At 41.4% G+C, this 16,638-nt stretch overlaps 1 protein-coding gene across 4 annotated transcripts in view; it reads left to right on the top strand.

The window, feature by feature from the left end:
• Positions 1–15,917, top strand: part of PBX3 (PBX homeobox 3) — a 223,872-nt gene extending 207,955 nt beyond the window's left edge. For 3 of the 4 annotated variants that reach the window (XM_075560773.1, XM_075560775.1, XM_075560776.1), the window contains exons 6-9: positions 9,146–9,311; positions 10,480–10,592; positions 11,387–11,476; positions 14,412–15,917. In XM_075560773.1, the coding sequence (XP_075416888.1) occupies positions 9,146–9,311; positions 10,480–10,592; positions 11,387–11,476; positions 14,412–14,504 (462 nt within the window). In that variant the 3' untranslated portion in view covers positions 14,505–15,917. The remainder of the gene's footprint in view (positions 1–9,145; positions 9,312–10,479; positions 10,593–11,386; positions 11,477–14,411) is intronic. The other variant, XM_075560777.1, reaches the window with a different exon arrangement.
• Positions 15,918–16,638: the final 721 nt, after the last annotated feature.

Genomic DNA, 16,638 nt, shown 5'->3' with positions numbered 1-16,638 from the left:
ATAAAGAAAAAGATTTTTTCTTCTTCCTTAAAATATATTATGTCAATACATTTTCTTCCTCAACTTGATTTTTAATCAGTGATAATATTCTATCATACGGATATGTTATTAATCCCCTTTGGGGAGGAAGTTATAATTAGGATTTTACATGTGATTTTTTGTTGTTTAATTTCATGCTGCATGCAAAGAAAGGAAAAGGCACTCTTCCTCTTTGCAATATATTATGCATATTTATGAGTGTATAATTAGGATTGTACATGTGTCCCTAAATATTTCCTTAAGATAACTTTTACTAATATTAGCTTACTAATGCTAGTTTATTCTTGAGAAAAGTTATACTGAATAATATGTAAAATGAGGTTGTCTCGCTAGGTTTATTTCTATAATTAAAATGTGCTTGATTTCCTGAAGTTGACAAATTTGTTTTTCGTCTTGATCGAAAGATATTTGTGACACATTGGAAGGGATTACACAAATGGCCTGCAGTTTTACAGCTGATAGTTCTCGTAGGCATAGACCTGCAGTGAGGTTTCTATCATAACCCCCTTCAGAAAAGTTCAAATGGCCCTCACTAACTCACCTGACCACTTAGGGCAATAGTCTAAAAACCAGGGAGCACATTCTCTGCAACGATGTACCTGAGGAATTCTGAAAGGGTACTTCAACTGGTTGGTGTTAAGGTTTTCACCACCCAGATTACCTTATGTGTGTGTACACACTTCCCAGAAGTTGATTTCCCTCCCTGGGAAAGCTGTTGTGGCACAGCATCATATGGGTTGTTTGTTCCCTCCTCCCCTTTGTCCCTTCCTTTGAAAGAAACAAGTGCTCCCACTTTATGGTTCATGGCCCCAAAGTGTGAGAATCCCTCAAGTGCCCAACAAGGGGTAATGTGACGTACCAGTGATAATAGCCTTCCCCAGTCAACATTTGGTAACCTTCCACCCATCTAAGAAAGGCCTGTCTGATAAAACCATACTTTTTATGGCCCATGTATATTTATCAAAATCAGCGTTTGTATTGCTTTGATCAATTTTGGACAAACTGCAATGATAGCTTAATCCTTAAATACAAAACATGTACAGCCTTATAATTATAGGAAATAAAAAGTTTTAAAATTTATCTCATACTGTCTTTGTAGTTCATAGAAGTATATTGTATTAGGATAATATGGGAGGGGAATACAATGGAAAATACTCTTTTAAGAACCTTTCCCCCCCCCCCCAAAAAAAAAAAACAGAGTGAGACGAGCCAGTCAGAGTGTAGAATTCACTGATGAAAACATACAACATTCCTCTAGTCCTGCCCCACTCTTAGGACCTTCACTCCGCCTTACAGATCCGTCTAGACCAGAGCATGTGCACTGGTACAGATAAAGAGCTCGCAACACAGGGAATCCAGGACAGATAAACCCCTCAGAACCAACCAGGGGCTAAGGGTAAGGTTGGAGGAGAAAAGGGGAACTGATCACAGTGATCTACATATCTCCTCACAGGGGGACCGACGACAGGAAAGTGGGTGAAGGGATACAGCTGTTGGTATAAGAAATGGGCGATGGGGGAGGTTTCTTAATTTGTCAAGGGTTCATGAGGGAAGCAGGGTAGGGGAGAGGGAAAGGAGGAGCTGATGCCAAGGGCTCAAGTAGACACACAGGATGTTTTGAAAATGATGATGGCAACAGATGTACAATGTGCGTGACATGATGGATGGATGGATGGATTGAGATAAGAGCTGTATGAGCCCCCAATAAAATTATTTTTAAATTACTTTTGCTACAATTTTTTTAAAAGTACAAAAAAAAGAGTAAAATTTCAAACTGTTAAGAAGAGCATGTTGGTGTATTTTTAAAATGGATCATGGTATCAGATTGCTGTTCTACTTATATTCAGTTGGAGACTTTGTTTTTCAGTTGTGGAGACATTTTAAAGAATAGTGTTCTAGGTTTATTTTTAAAAGTCAACATTTATGACATACTAAAATAACATTGTTTAAAATTATATAGACATATAATGAAAAATTGTAGATGCCAACCTAAAAATGTACAAGTGAGAAAAAATAATCGGGTACATGATTTTGCAAAATTACTTTAGGGACTAATGCAGCAAAATTGCATGCAGACCACCCGTGCACAAGAGCTGGCTGCAGGCGGCGGTATCACTAGACTACAGCTCTCCCTGTGCTTTCTCGAATCCTAGGCTCGATCCCTGCCCCTGAGCTGTGACATAGTGAGCTTACATCATTCTTCCCTTTAGTAGTGCCCGCATCTGACTTCTCTACCTTTAAATCAGAAAGGTGGGTGAATGAAAACGTCAGACAGTGTAAGACATGACAAAATAATAATAATTTATAAAATATCAAGGGTTTGTGAGGGAGAGGAAAGCGGGGAGGGAGGGGAAAATGAGCTAATACCAAGGGCTCAAGTAGAAAGCAAATGTTTTGAGAATGACGATGGCAACAAATGTACAAATGTGCTTGACACAGTGGATATATGGATGGATTGAGATAAGAGTTGTATGAGTCCCCAATAAAATGATTTTTTATAAAAAGATTAAAGTTAGGAGAGAAACAAAAGAATCAGGGTTGAAAGTCAGGTAAAAGTAAAAGCTGCTTCAAAAAGACTTGAAAAGTTCTAAAAAATGAGTCCTCATGAGATTGTGTAGACACCATTTTTATGCTTTAAAAGTAATTGTCGATCTACATCTGAATTGGATGGGGGAAACTGCACGGCTATTGTATGTGAAACAGGGAGTTTTTCTGGCTGCTGCTTGGCATTGCAGAAGATTTCCAGAAAATCAACCACCTTCATAACGTTCACTCCTCATTTTCCCTGATTATCAGAGGCTTATAGTCTGGGGCCTGATAGCAATGAACATCAGTAGGAGAAGGATAGTACTTAGGCTTTTATTTCTATTTTTAATTGATCTTAAAATTCTTGCCTGGCCCTTCGCCTTCTACACAATCCAGAGTCATGAATCCTTGACACATGGCTCAAAGGCGGAGCACAGGACAGCCTATTCCCCCTTTCCCTCCACCAATTTCCTGCTTTGTTTCTGCTCTGGGGCTGATGTTCACAGAAGCAGCCTGCTCTGTTTACTCTCCTCCTCCCCACCCCCCCACTGACTACTTCCTGATGAGCACTGTGTGGAAAGGGGCCCCAATGATTTGTATTTTTTGTGCTTCCTACTGGTGTGTGAGTTTTTTTCCCCAATTAATTGTGTCGGATTTTAAATTTATGGGGGAAAAATTCTGGATTTAAGCGTCAATTTATACATTAATTATGCTGATCTCCGTTGCAGCAATGTGGTCTTATTAGCTGATTGCTGCGATACTCAAATCTGTGATATCAGACTGTGATGTGCATATTTTAATTTGAGAAATAGTTTAACATTTTTAGATATTCATTTAGATGTGGTTATGCAGGTTAAACATAACGTATGATCACTGCTTCTTTCATTGCTTCCAATTAAACCTTGCTTGTTAGTTTAACCTCTAGGTAATCCCATCAAACAATTGATGTCAAGGAAACACTGCCCACAGTAGCTTCGGATGAGTGGCCATTAATTTTAATTGCCTTGATATTAAAGATTAAGAAGTATTGGGACTAGCAGAATAGAAACGATCTGATGTCAAGCAAATCCACTTGCTAAAGCTTCCCCAGGCTGCTGGTGATATTAAAATTTTACTATGAGAATTAAATAAACCTTTATTAGTGATGACTGTTGTTTGATTGGTCCAGGGGTATGCATAAACAGGATTCTTGCATAGCCAGAGATGAGACCTTCAATGGTACAGAGATTCTTCAATTATGAAACTGTTAATAAAGCTGTAACCTGATTTTCCTGGCTAGGTTTCATTAATGTATTATAGCTTCTCTGGTTGTCAAGGTAATATTAACTACAAAGTATGGAATACAACAGAGAATTGTTTAGAAGAAGAAAATTCTAAGATGGGCCTTTGTTGCTAAATTCGGAGTTGGGAAATTTTCATTAATTATGCTTAAGAAATGCCAAATCCCCTCTCAACCTGGAATATCTACTTTGCACCATAATTGTGTTCAATATTTAACTCTTTCGAAGACCTACTAGTTTTATTCTGGCAAGCTAGAGGGGTATTTAAGGAGCCTTTTTTGAGCCAGTTCTCTAGGTTTGCCTCCTGAGCTGAGAGCATGCAGACTGGGAGGTGAGAGCACTTCTAAGAGAACTTACTTTAACAAGCATAATTAGAACTTTCACGGTTTTAGAATCATGTTCTAATCCTACTGTGACGATGGCTTCTAGTGGTCACTGAGACTGACCCAACCTGGTGCAAAAATGCCTTTCTCCAGCTTCCTCGAGTCTTGGAACCTTCTCCTACCCGGACTCTCACAGCTGATCCATGGCCAAATTCTGCCCATTCTCCTTCTATAATATTTGCCCTCTCTATTTCTCCCGTGCATCCTGCTCACACCAGCATTGCCTCCCTAGCCTTGCACTATCCTAACTCGTCCTCCCATTGTTACTCTCCTGCAGAACTACTGGACACACCTATCTTAAACACACGGGGCCTTATGAAGAGAGGGGAGAGGTGTCAGCTAGGGTGTAGGTCCCATGAGACTGAGGAGTTTGAGGGCTTTAGGACTTTTTGAGGGAAACTAGAAAAGAGGTGGGAGAAGAGAAGAGAATCGCTAACTCTGGATGGGAAGGAGAGGGGGATGATTCTAAAGTTTCTGCCTTGAGGAACTGTGTAAATGATCATGCCATTGTTTGAGAAAGGAAGACAGTGGGATGAGAAAGTAGGAGGGACATTTGTAATAATAGTCTTTCTTTAGTTCTCTATAGTGTTGGCCATGTGGGAGAATAGACTGATATTGTGCCAGTCTAGATGTTGGAACTAAGGCCATGAGCAGAAATGAAAGGGGGCTAAATTTAGTTCAGAAGCAAGAAAAGTGCCCAGAACTCTCTGTGAGTGTTACATGTTAAGTGTTAAATAGCAGAAAATGGAGATTCCATGAACACAGAGAGAAAATAAAGGAGGCGGTGCAAGATCAGAGGACATGTGAAATATTGTTCTAGATCTACTGAGTTGGAGGTTGCTGCAGAACATTTATATGACATGTCCTAAAAGTAAGAACTATAGCTACATATAAACTAGCAATAGAGATGGAGATCTAGAAGTAATTAAAACAAGTGATCATTGAACTCATGAATGTGGATAAGATTGCTCAAGCATAAAGAGAGTAGAAGGCCAAGAGTGAGTCTTCGAGAAACCGCAGACACGTGTCAGAGAAGGAACAGTTATTTCAGCAACCCAGTGCCGCTTGCCATCAAGTCATTTCCAATTCACAGTGACCCCTTGGGGATCAGAGAACTGTGCTCTAGAGGGCTTCCAATTGCTGATTTCTCAGAAGCACATCACTGACCTTCTTCCAAGGCATCTGGGGATGGACTCAAAACTCCAGTCTGTTCAAGCACATCAAAACACAAGCAAAAACTCACTGCCATTTAAGTCAATGGTTACCCTATAGGACAGGGTAGAACTGCCCTCGTGGGTTTCTGAGACTGCAACTTTTAAAAATTCATTTTATTGGGGGCTCGTACTGCACTCAACACCATCCATCCATCCATCCATCCATCCATCCATGTGTCAAGCACATGTGTACATATGTTGCCATCATCATTTTCAAAACATTTTGTTTCTACTTGAGCCCTTGGTATCAGCTTCTCATTTTTCCTTCTTCCCTCACCCTTCCCTCCCTCATGAACCCTTGATAATTTTTTGTTCATGTCTTACACTGACCGATGTCTCCCTTCACCCACTTTTCTGTTGTCCGTCCCCAGGGAGGGGGTTATATGTAGATCATTGTTCCCCCTTTTACATGGATAGAAAGCCTTTTCTTTTCTCCAGCAGAGCAGCTGATGGTTTCAAACTACTGGCCTTGCAGTTAGCAACCCAACATATAACCCATTACACCATTAGGGCTCCTCTATTGAAAGAGAAGCAGAAGTATAATGTCAGGAATCAAACAAGGAAAGACTTAGTGAAGGAAGGATCATAATTGTAACTAGCAGACAGTGCTGAGACGTCATTCGAGTTGAGAGCGACACGGCTATTGGATTTGGGAGAGAGGTGCCCTGTGATTGTTTTCATCAGGGTGTGCAAGTGTAAGGCAGATTGCTAAGAGTTAACGCAAAACCCAAAGCACCTGACATTGAGCCCATTCTGATTCATAGTCACCTCATAGAGGGTTTCCAAGAATGTAAATCTTTACCAGAACAAACAGCCTTTTCCCATGAAGCAGCTAATGGGTTTGAACCAAGGATCTTGCAGTTAGCTGCAGAAGCTAAGAAGAAAAATGTAGGACACTCATTTAAGAAGTTTGATAGATGAAAGAAAGGCAACAAAGTCAGGGGAAGGTGGGTTTGTTGCATATTGGGAGAAATATGGTCATTTTTCAGAGAACAAGGTCTTTAAAAGACCCTAGAAAAATAGTTAATTGATAGTGTAAAGTCTCAGAGGGGATGGATGAGGTGGGACACAGGAAGGTGACAGTTTTACAGAACAATGAAAGGTAAGCAGTGGAGAAATTGCACTTTCCTTTAACTCACCAGTTTCTCTTGCCATTTTTCATATAAGGACTCTGACCATGGAAAGATGCCTTCCCCACCTTCCTAGTGTTTACTTGTTATTGCTGATTTTTTTTTTTAAGCAGCTTTCATCAAACTTTCTCTCCCTTCATTGTTGCAATCTCCAAGATGAGCTTGTGATTTCTCCTTGTGATGTGGCAGGGTATGGTGGGAAAGGAAAAACGAGAAACATTCATGAGTCAGAAGACTTCTGTTTCAATACTCTTTCCACCATTTCCTAGTTTTGCATCTGTGTACCAATCCTGTTTGCCCTTGAACCTCAGTCTCCCCATCTGTAAATTAAGGCTAGCAGAACTTACTTCATGGGATTGCTGAGTGGGTTTAGTGTCTTGTGGAGAGGTCTGCATGGCACACAGAGCTGGCATTCCCTGAAAGTTAACCGAATCTCAGTCTCCTGTGGCATGATCATGATAGTGACCTTACTGAAGAGGTTGAAGGAGGAGGGTTAGAATTAGAGATAACAAATGCCAGTCGAGAGGTAGGACAAAGTTCTTGAGTGCAGCCACTAGAATTAATAGGGTAGAATGCAGCAAGTTAAAAATAAAGGTCAGATTTGAATTTAAGTACAGTTTTCATTTAAAAATGCACAGATGTGAAGCATCCATTTCCTTGACTTTTGACAGTGATGCACATAAGGAGCTGGCACACACTTTGGGTAGTAAATATTTCACGGGCCAAAAGGCAAATCAAGAATATATGCAGGAATTTATTTAGCAGGAAAAAACCTATTTCTGTAATTTTTAATTTATGAAATTTAAATGAATAGCACATAATTTTCACATGTGAAAACTACTCTTTTTAAGTTCTTAACCCTTAAAAATGTTGACCATGCAGAATCGAGGGGTGACCTAAATCTGCCCTGTGGGCCATAGTTTATCGACTCTTGATTTACATGTCTGTAACTTCCATTTCAATCAACCACCCAGTCCTTGAGATTAATAGTCAATGAAGAATTTTGCTAAAAGGCCTTTGCATAATGCTTGGCACAATAGGATGTATTCATTAATTGGGAGTTGCTATAACCACTGCTACTTGAAATGATAGAAGGAAAGGGATGCAGTTGTTCCGAAAAAGAAAATGGTGATGGAATCGAAGTGGCTAGGAAATCCTGACCTCCAGTATAGCACATGTACTTTCTGATGGGTTTAGGTTGGTTTCATCTGATAAAACTATGTTCGCGGTTGCTTGAGTCCTTAATGTGTGCGCCTGCAAGTATGCGCTCACTTGTGTGCAAGTGCTAATGTTTGCACATGTGAACCCTTTTGTTTCCAGACTTGAACAGCGTTGGGCAGTGTCCAGGCAAATATTGCCTCACTCATCTGACCCCTCTTGCAGTGCTATCTGGCTTCTGGAGCGATGAGTACTATAAGTTCTACTATAAGGTCTATAAGGTCTACTTCTAATGCAGTTACAGACTTGGCAGAGATGGAGATGGCCAACCAGGGTCGCCCACTGGTGCCAATTGTGTTGAAGCTTCATCAGAACCATATCTCATTCCTTACTTTCCCTCATGCCCGTGCGTGGCTGTTAGGGGATGATAAAAGTACAGAGTAGAGCAGGGACCCAACCCAGCTTGATGCCACAGGCCTCGGTGACAGCTTTTTAAGAGCATCAAAATAGTATTTTCAATTGCTACTTTAAAAAAAGAGAGGTAAATCTTTTTCTTTAACGCTTAGGTGCTTTCTTACACATTGTAGGTTTTAGCTGCTATTTTATATAACTCAACTCTAGATGCCTGAACACTTAGCAATTATGAGCAATGGGTCTTGGGGGAGGTTTTGCTGTCTGTGAAAGGTGATGAAATGTGCCCATTGCCAAGGTCATCTTTAGAAGTCTCTTCTCATTTTCCAAAGAAACAAATATATTCTGCCTGGTCAAATGCACCGCTCCTTTGCTTTACGTTTAACCCTTTTGGAATTTCTTGAGTTTTCGATGGTGACCTTCTCATGGGTTAACTGGGGGAATTTGAGCAGCCATGTTGGCAGGAGACAAAGGGATTTTCTACTCATTATTACTTGATGTTACTTTCCTCAGCAGACTATACAATATTTACTGTACTAATATAGCTACCAAAATTGTTGTGGACCCAAAATGAAAAACGCGCCTTTCATTCCCATTTATTTCTTATTTAACAAATGTCTCTCTCTCTCTCTCTCTCTCTCTCTCTCTCTCTCTCTCTCTCTCTCTCTCTCTCTCTCTCTCTCTCTCTCTCTCTCTCTCTCTCTCTCTCTGTGTGACTTTTGGAGGGGGCCTAGACATTTATATACATCACATGCCGATTGGATATTTCTTTATGAGCAGTGCTATCAGTCATTTTAGTGCTACTGCAAGGATTGCCAAAGCAGAGGGTGACCGTAATACCATTCCTTTATAAGACTGTTCATGGCTGCTCGTTGGCAGTACACTATCCACAAGATGGGAATACAAGTAGGGTGCCCAACAGTTAACATTAGAAGGTTGACTTCTTCTTTCTCTCTTCTTCTGCCCTCTCTTCCCCTTCCCCACCATATCCCTACAACATGTAGGTATCCAACTGGTTTGGCAACAAACGAATCAGGTACAAGAAGAATATAGGCAAGTTTCAGGAAGAAGCTAACCTCTACGCTGCCAAGACAGCAGTGACAGCCGCACATGCCGTAGCTGCAGCCGTGCAAAACAACCAGACCAATTCTCCCACCACGCCAAATTCTGGTATGTACTTGCTTCCTACTTAAGCCAGGCAGCTGTAAGCCAAAAAGCCCTGTCCCACAGGCCAGGAAACAGCCATATGGAGGGTACAGTGGAATTATGAAGGAAAAATGTTCTTTTGTTTTTAAAACGTGGGCTTGTACCTGGGATGGGTAAATGAGTAGGTGGCCAGAGCTGTAAAGCTGTTGCCCAACAGTGAGGGCAACATTCTTTTCTGATAGATCCTGGAACTATTACATTTAATGGTGGTTTCTTAATTCAATAACCAGGCAAAGTGCTATCACTAATGGTTATTTTGGTGGTACCACCAGTGGTCTGTCTCAGACTGAACTAGCAGAAGAGCGCCAGGGAGCCTGCAATGCATAAGGAAACTGGAATGGTGGTTTCAGCACAGCAGGGCTCTCTGTCTAATGCAGCCACAAAGTCCCTATCCGCTTTCCCTTCCGCCCTGTCTTTATTCTGTCCGAGCAGTGCTGGCTCACTAGGATTAGAAGGTTGTTAGCTGTTAAGAATATGGTACTTAGCACATGGATATAATATTGTGGGCTCCTCAGACAATAAGTACATTTTGGTCAAATTTTATGTGACTTTTGTGGTGGAGTTAGAAACATCTTAAAATTACAGAAAACTTGAATAACCGTGAAAATCCAAACATGGATTAGCACCACAGGTCAAAGGGCTTTTCCAGAGTGGCCTTACGAATATCTTTAAATGTTCAGTATAGGAGGGTTTTTGTTTAGTTTCCCTCCCAATTCCTTTTAATGGAACATAGAACCAGGTAAAAGGAAAGTTAGGTTAGTGAAACGTTTCTCTAAGAGAAAGCTTCAGAAAAGCCTTTCTTCTCTGGATAGTTGCCCATCAGGATAGTGATGTACTGATCAAGTCCTGGAGATAAATGGGAAAAGCAAAGGTTCAAGGGCAGTTAGTGGGTGCTTTTCTGTTTCCTTAGGTTTGTTTCTTATAAGGCTTCCCCCCGGATAGGACTGTCCTGGCTGCAAAGCTCATCCCAGGACATGCCTCTCCAGAGGTACTCTCCTTCCTCTTAGACCTGGAAATGCTTTATGCGGTTGCACAGTTCCCCTCTGGACTTTTTTCCTTTCCCTTCCTCTAGGTCTTTGAGGGTAATGTGTGTAGCTCTCTGTTATTCAGCTACTTAACTCTTTCCTTTCAGGTTCTTCTGGTTCTTTTAACCTCCCAAATTCTGGGGACATGTTCATGAACATGCAGAGTCTGAATGGGGATTCTTACCAAGGGTCCCAAGTCGGAGCCAATGTGCAATCACAGGTAGGAGAAATGCCCCAGCTGGGGCCTTTCTAGCAGGGTAGGGTTTGGGCTCAAAACTCCTTACTCTGACCCCATGGAAGTGGTCTGCACATCTGTGCAAGAACCTGTGCTGGGTGCTCCCAAACATGACCTATCTGACCCCACCACTTAATTTAATGAGAAGTCAAGTGAACAGTGACTTTCGATGATTCAAAACCTGATGAACTTTGTGAATGCATTCGGCTCTGGCTTGAGCTCATGGAGAAGGGTTATTTGGTACATTTTATCATTGTATTAAAATAGGACAGAAAAATTGTATGTGAGTGTGTGAGTGGTTTAGGAAGATTTCTATGTATTTTTTCCATGTGTCTCATTTCTATGTTTTGGAGTGTTGGTTTTTTTTAAGTCAAAATACAAAAACCTGAGTTCTTAAAATATATTTTGGGTCGACTCTTCTTTCATCCTTCTAATTGAGCCATGAGGATGCATGTATGTGTGTGACAGGGATAGGAAGACTCAGTGCACACATTTGTAAGTAGGTTTTTCCCCACAGCCACACCCATTTGGTTGCTCTGGATGGGCGGTTGGTATTGCCATGAAGATGTTACTGTATGGCTGGCATGAAAAACAAAGATGTGTGGGTTTAAATATGCAAGGAGTTGCTGAAATTCTGCCAGTCACACTTGATTGATAAATTTGTCTTTCATTGAAGATGCTAAACCCTTGCGGCACACATAATTCAAATTGTTTCCTTTTGTAAGTGATGATGTTTTAATAGATTTGGGATGATGGATTTTGTGTTGTCTCACTTCTAGGTGGATACCCTCCGTCATGTTATCAATCAGACGGGAGGCTACAGTGATGGCCTTGGAGGAAATTCACTGTATAGTCCACATAACTTAAATGTGAGTACTCTGGGGAAGCTGTACGCCATGAGCTGTAGGAACAGTGTCGGGCAAAGAGAGTGACTGATAAATAAATTAATGGCCATTTGACTTGGCCTCTAATCTTGTTCAGTGTTGGTAGATAGGAAGGCAGCATTTTTGCAGCACTTTTCTCTTATGAACCTAAATGTTTGGTGCTCCATAGATGCTCTTAGAAGCCCTCACAGGTGCCCAGGAGTCACTGGCACGCAATAGGAATTTACGCACCAGCTCATTAAGACGCCATTTCCTACTGGCCAGGCTGTGTCCCAGGGAGATGGTGAAAAACAGGCCATTTATCTTAGAGCCACACAGCAAGAGTATTCTCAAACACAGTGCAGTGGAGGTGATAACCTTTGATAGCCACAGACAGAGCAACAAACCAAGCTGAACAAATGATTCTATTTCCAAGGTACATTGCTGCATTGGCAGTGTGGGATGCAAGGCATGTTCCTGTTTTCACTGGCCCCTCAGTTCTTCATTAGATAAACAGAGGAAATATGAGTTTAATGTTAGAACCAATTTGTTAAAACTTGACCTTACTCCTCACCCTGACAATGAATGGGCAATGGCAGGTTACACAGCTTCTGGGAAAGGGTTATGGTGGCCAGAGGGCACCCACAGTGGAGCAGGAGTGGAGCAGAACAGCAGGAAAACCCTGCCAGCCCGGGGATCAGGGAGAAAATGGACTGCCCAATACATGGTAGTGCCGCAGGGATAAAAGGGACGACATCCGCACTGCTCAGGGCTTTAATTTGCTTAGAGAGTAAATATTAATGATTTAAAAAGTGATTGAGGATGTTCAATTGTAAAGGGAAAGAAGGACCATTAAATACTCAAATCTTTTACATTTGAAGTGTCAAATCTTTCTTTTTGGGTTTATAAATAACTCATAATAACCCCCAACAAACCATATAAAAAGCCTTTTAGTTGCATTTCTCCTTTTTCATTTAAGTGTTTTAAAATGCTTCAGAGAATGTGTGATATCCTTATCAATATGATAAAATATGAAACTGTGATTGCTTGAAGCATTTTACAGACATGAATTCCATCTTCACAGATGAGGCTTGATAAGGCGCTCTTGTATAATACAGTGCATAATCGCAACCCACCAGAGTAAGGATTAATTTATTTTGAAAAAAAAATGCTTGCTGACAACCTCTCCTCCAGCTGCCACGCTGGGTAAAAATATTGTACATTTGTTGTTTATAAATTTGGATAAAAGAGGAATGATGTTTACTTCAGATGGAATATCTTTAGACTTGTATCTGTAGAAGAGTTTTTCTTTTTCTAAGTAGATCTTCGTACCTGAGCGGGGAAACAGCTTACTTTTTAGATAGAAAAGAGGCTTTTCTCATAGCACACACAAACATGCCTGAGCAGGCCACCATCCCTTCCCGAACAGCCCTACTTTCAAACACCCTCATAGGTGCCCCCGCCCTGTTGTGTACACACACAGCCCCCAGTCCGCTGTGCCATGTAAGCTTAGGAAGCCCTTTCTTTCCCTTTTGATTTTGGTCCTCACTGTGGAGTTGTTTGTTTGTTTTTACTCACCCCCCCCCCTTACTTTGAGGTCTTAGACCAGTGGTTCTCAACCTGTGGGTCACGACCCTTTGGGAGGGGTGAATGACCTTTTCACAGGAGTTGCCCGATTCATCACAGTAGCAAAATTACAGTTATGATGTAGCAACAAAAATAATTTTATGGTTGTGGGGTCACCACCACATGAGGAACTTTATGAAAGGGTTGTGGCATTAGGAAGGACAGATACTTTTTGTGCAGAGCTATGCAGTGTATCAGAAGTGAGGGACTTCTTTAAGAACAAAGATCCTTGGAGAAAAAAGAATTCTCAGCACAAGACTTCTCCACAAGCTATTCTAGGCTGCACTGGGAATCTAGACCACATCTTGGCTGGCCTTGCCGAGCCAGTTACAAATGAATGTGAGGGAGCCAGCAGGTGCCTTACAGACCCTCACAGGATAGTAGGGTGGGAGGCCCAGCCTGGGGGCAGTGGAGCAGCTGAGGTTGGTTTGTGCCGCAGGCGCTAGAGTCAGCCAGCTCACCCTCTCCTTCTCCCCAGGAAGGCCCTCCCCCGTCACTTCCACTCAGTGTTCCCCAACTCACAAGCCCAGCACCTCCCTCTTCTTGACTGACATAAAAATATGTAGCGACAAGCTGTCTGCCACAGCAGAAATCTGATCAGACATTGATTTCAGCAATTGCCTCTATAGGCCAAGACATAAGGCAAATTTGTTTCTGAGTACTGTTATTGCTGATGCAGGTCTGAGACAGGAAGGTCCAGTGGCATGTGGAAAGCAGTAGCAACTTCCCAAATAGGAGCTACTGTTATAAATAATGGAATACAGATTTGAATAGTGTGTGCCCCTCCATAGTTCATGCATTCTTATTCTGGAAGCTCCTATTTGAAGGGAAATTCTGGCCTTCATTTCCAAAGTTTACACTAACTGATTATCAGTTGGATATGGGAAAAGGGTGGGCAGCTCCTTTTCCAAGGAAATGAGAGCTGAGCTGAGCTGACATTTCTGCTTCGTAGAGCTCATGGTGGTGCGGGGACATTGCATTGGGCTTCACCCCTGTTCCCTTCTCAGATTTCTGTTCTGATTGCCATATTTTCCCAGCAATTCAAAGGCTGAGATGGGGGCCAGGTTGGGGCTAGTTGACGCCCTTCTTCAGCATGCTGATTTATTTCCAAGCCTCGCCCCCCTTGGTGGGATGGACTTGTTTTACATGCATTTAATCCCACTTTAACATATGCTTCAAACTCTTGCCAAAGTAGGTTTAGAAAATACATTTTGCTAATGCACCTTTGCTCGCATATTGTCATCCGGGTATTTTTAAATTGAGGCCTAGAATGAATATGTAGACGTGCACCGTTGAACTGTATTTCTCCTTTCAGGCTAATGGAGGCTGGCAGGACGCAACAACTCCGTCTTCTGTGACTTCTCCTACAGAAGGCCCGGGAAGCGTGCACTCTGATACCTCTAACTAATCTTCGGCCACACTTTCCCTGAGCTGACATGCCTCGAGAAGTGCATTCCGAGCAATAGGAGGGAAAGGAAAGCGTTTTTGTAGCCCGCCATCTACAGCTTTACTGTAAAACCTTGTCTTATTAGGGAACTTGGTAAATCTGTTTTTTAAGGAATCATAATCATTTGTATTTATACTTAAAAACACACAATGTTAAAAAAAAAAGCACTTTATCCAATTAGGCCAAGATTTAACATTGTTAACTGTCCTGTAGCTATTTTATCATAATTTATTATCAATATTTTACACGACTGGTTTCACAGTTGCCAATTACTTGGCCTTAAGGGTAAAAAAGTACAATATATGCTAAACCTCAGTCGTTCAAGCAGATGCAAAGATTCACCTCGCCTGAATTTAACTTCTTGCATATCCATTGCAGACTTGATTGTCTTTCTTTTATATCACTGATGGAGTTGGAATAAAAGAGCTGGATAGCTATCTTTCTTAATGGGGGTTGTGTTTAAGAATCTTCTTTGTCACATACATATTGCGACCTCTTCTGTTATAATTTGATTAGAGACTGGTAGCATCTTTTCTCTCTCTGAAAACACCCATGCCCAAAGCTGGCTCAGTGACAGAACGAGGGGGGCAGGTTATTCTGAGAGATGGGGAGACTAGCTGATTGAGGTGAAACCGAGATCTGTCTGGGGTTTTACGGTGTGCACTGGGTGCTGCACAGACATGTCATGGTTTGCTCTGGGCATCAACAAAAGGACCTGCTCTCTGGAGTGTTGTACATAGTGTAGCAAAAGAGTATTTATACATCTCACCAATCAAAACACAGCTTTATTACCTCATGCGAACTCATACAAACCAATAGAATTTCAACATGTTCTGTAGCTTAGAGTGCTCACTTACTACCTCTGAACAATACTCGCGATGTAGTTTGTCTCTTTCTTATCTTTTTGCATCTTGTAATTAACTCTTTGTTTCCCTTCATAAAATGTAATGTACATTGTAATCTTTTAAAAGTAAATCAGGGTTGCCTTGGCAACTTTTAAAAAGAACAAACCCGAGAGTGGAAACATTGGGTCTTAATTCAACACAGGATCAGTAAAACTGTTGTAAATACTGAGAAACATTTTGAATGTTCTTCATCTTGTTACTAATCCATGCAAAAAAAAGCGGCGACTAATTGTGATGCATTCAGATTTCAGTATTCAGTACTGGATACTTCACCCTGTGTAATGGGGTCCCTCTCCTTTCTCTTTTTGTATTGTATGCGATTCTGAAACTGGTTGAGTCATGAAAACTATTTGTGGCGGTGATTCTAATGTATTAAAAATGTTTCGTGTTCCTTTCTAACTGGATTACACCCTGGATTGATAAGTCTTCCTCGTGGTAGTTATATGTAGTTTCAAACATGAATAAACTTTTTGCTTTCATGATTTAATGGTGGTGCAGTTTCTTACTCTCCCACTTAAACAGGCCAGGAAACCTGCTTGTCACATGCCAAGCCTCGTCATGTGACCCTGTGACCTGTCAGAAGGGGTTTGGAGGTTATGGGAAGGGGAGAAGAGAGTCACAGCTACCGTTGACTGCACAGACTGGGTGGCAGCAACCGAGCAGTCACTACAACTGGTTCTCACGGGGTCCATAAACTCATGTCACACCCTCAGCAACGTAGTGTCCCCATTTTCTCAGAAAAACTCAGCAAATGCTCCCACTCAGCCATAGACCCAGGACAGCAAGGGGTCCCACCTGGAACCCAGGTCTCAGCACTCACCCCCTCTGACCTGCTGACGTGGCTGTTGCTTGTTTAAAACTCCAAACTGGCTGCCCTAGAATCAATTCTGACGTGTAGCCCCCCCTATGAGATTTTTTTCCGTTTTCATAACTAGTGCCTTGTCCCAGAACTTCAGACTCAAAGAGAAACGAAAAGATTTACCCAGATTAAACTATTGTTTTGTCTTATTAAAATTGTACGAATTCCATATGTTTATATACACATTTGTCACAAAGATCTAAATCTTTATAATAAAAGAGGTCAATAGCAGGTAATTGGCCTGTTTACTATATCTCAAGGAAATTGACTCACAGGAAATCAGATTAATGTTAATCAGTTGCAGCAAATTGTCTATGATAAATACAACTGT

Source organism: Tenrec ecaudatus, chromosome 10 (assembly GCF_050624435.1).
Source record: "Tenrec ecaudatus isolate mTenEca1 chromosome 10, mTenEca1.hap1, whole genome shotgun sequence".
In the NCBI taxonomy this organism is placed as follows: domain Eukaryota; kingdom Metazoa; phylum Chordata; class Mammalia; order Afrosoricida; family Tenrecidae; genus Tenrec; species Tenrec ecaudatus.
This window is presented reverse-complemented; position numbering and strand designations above follow the sequence as displayed.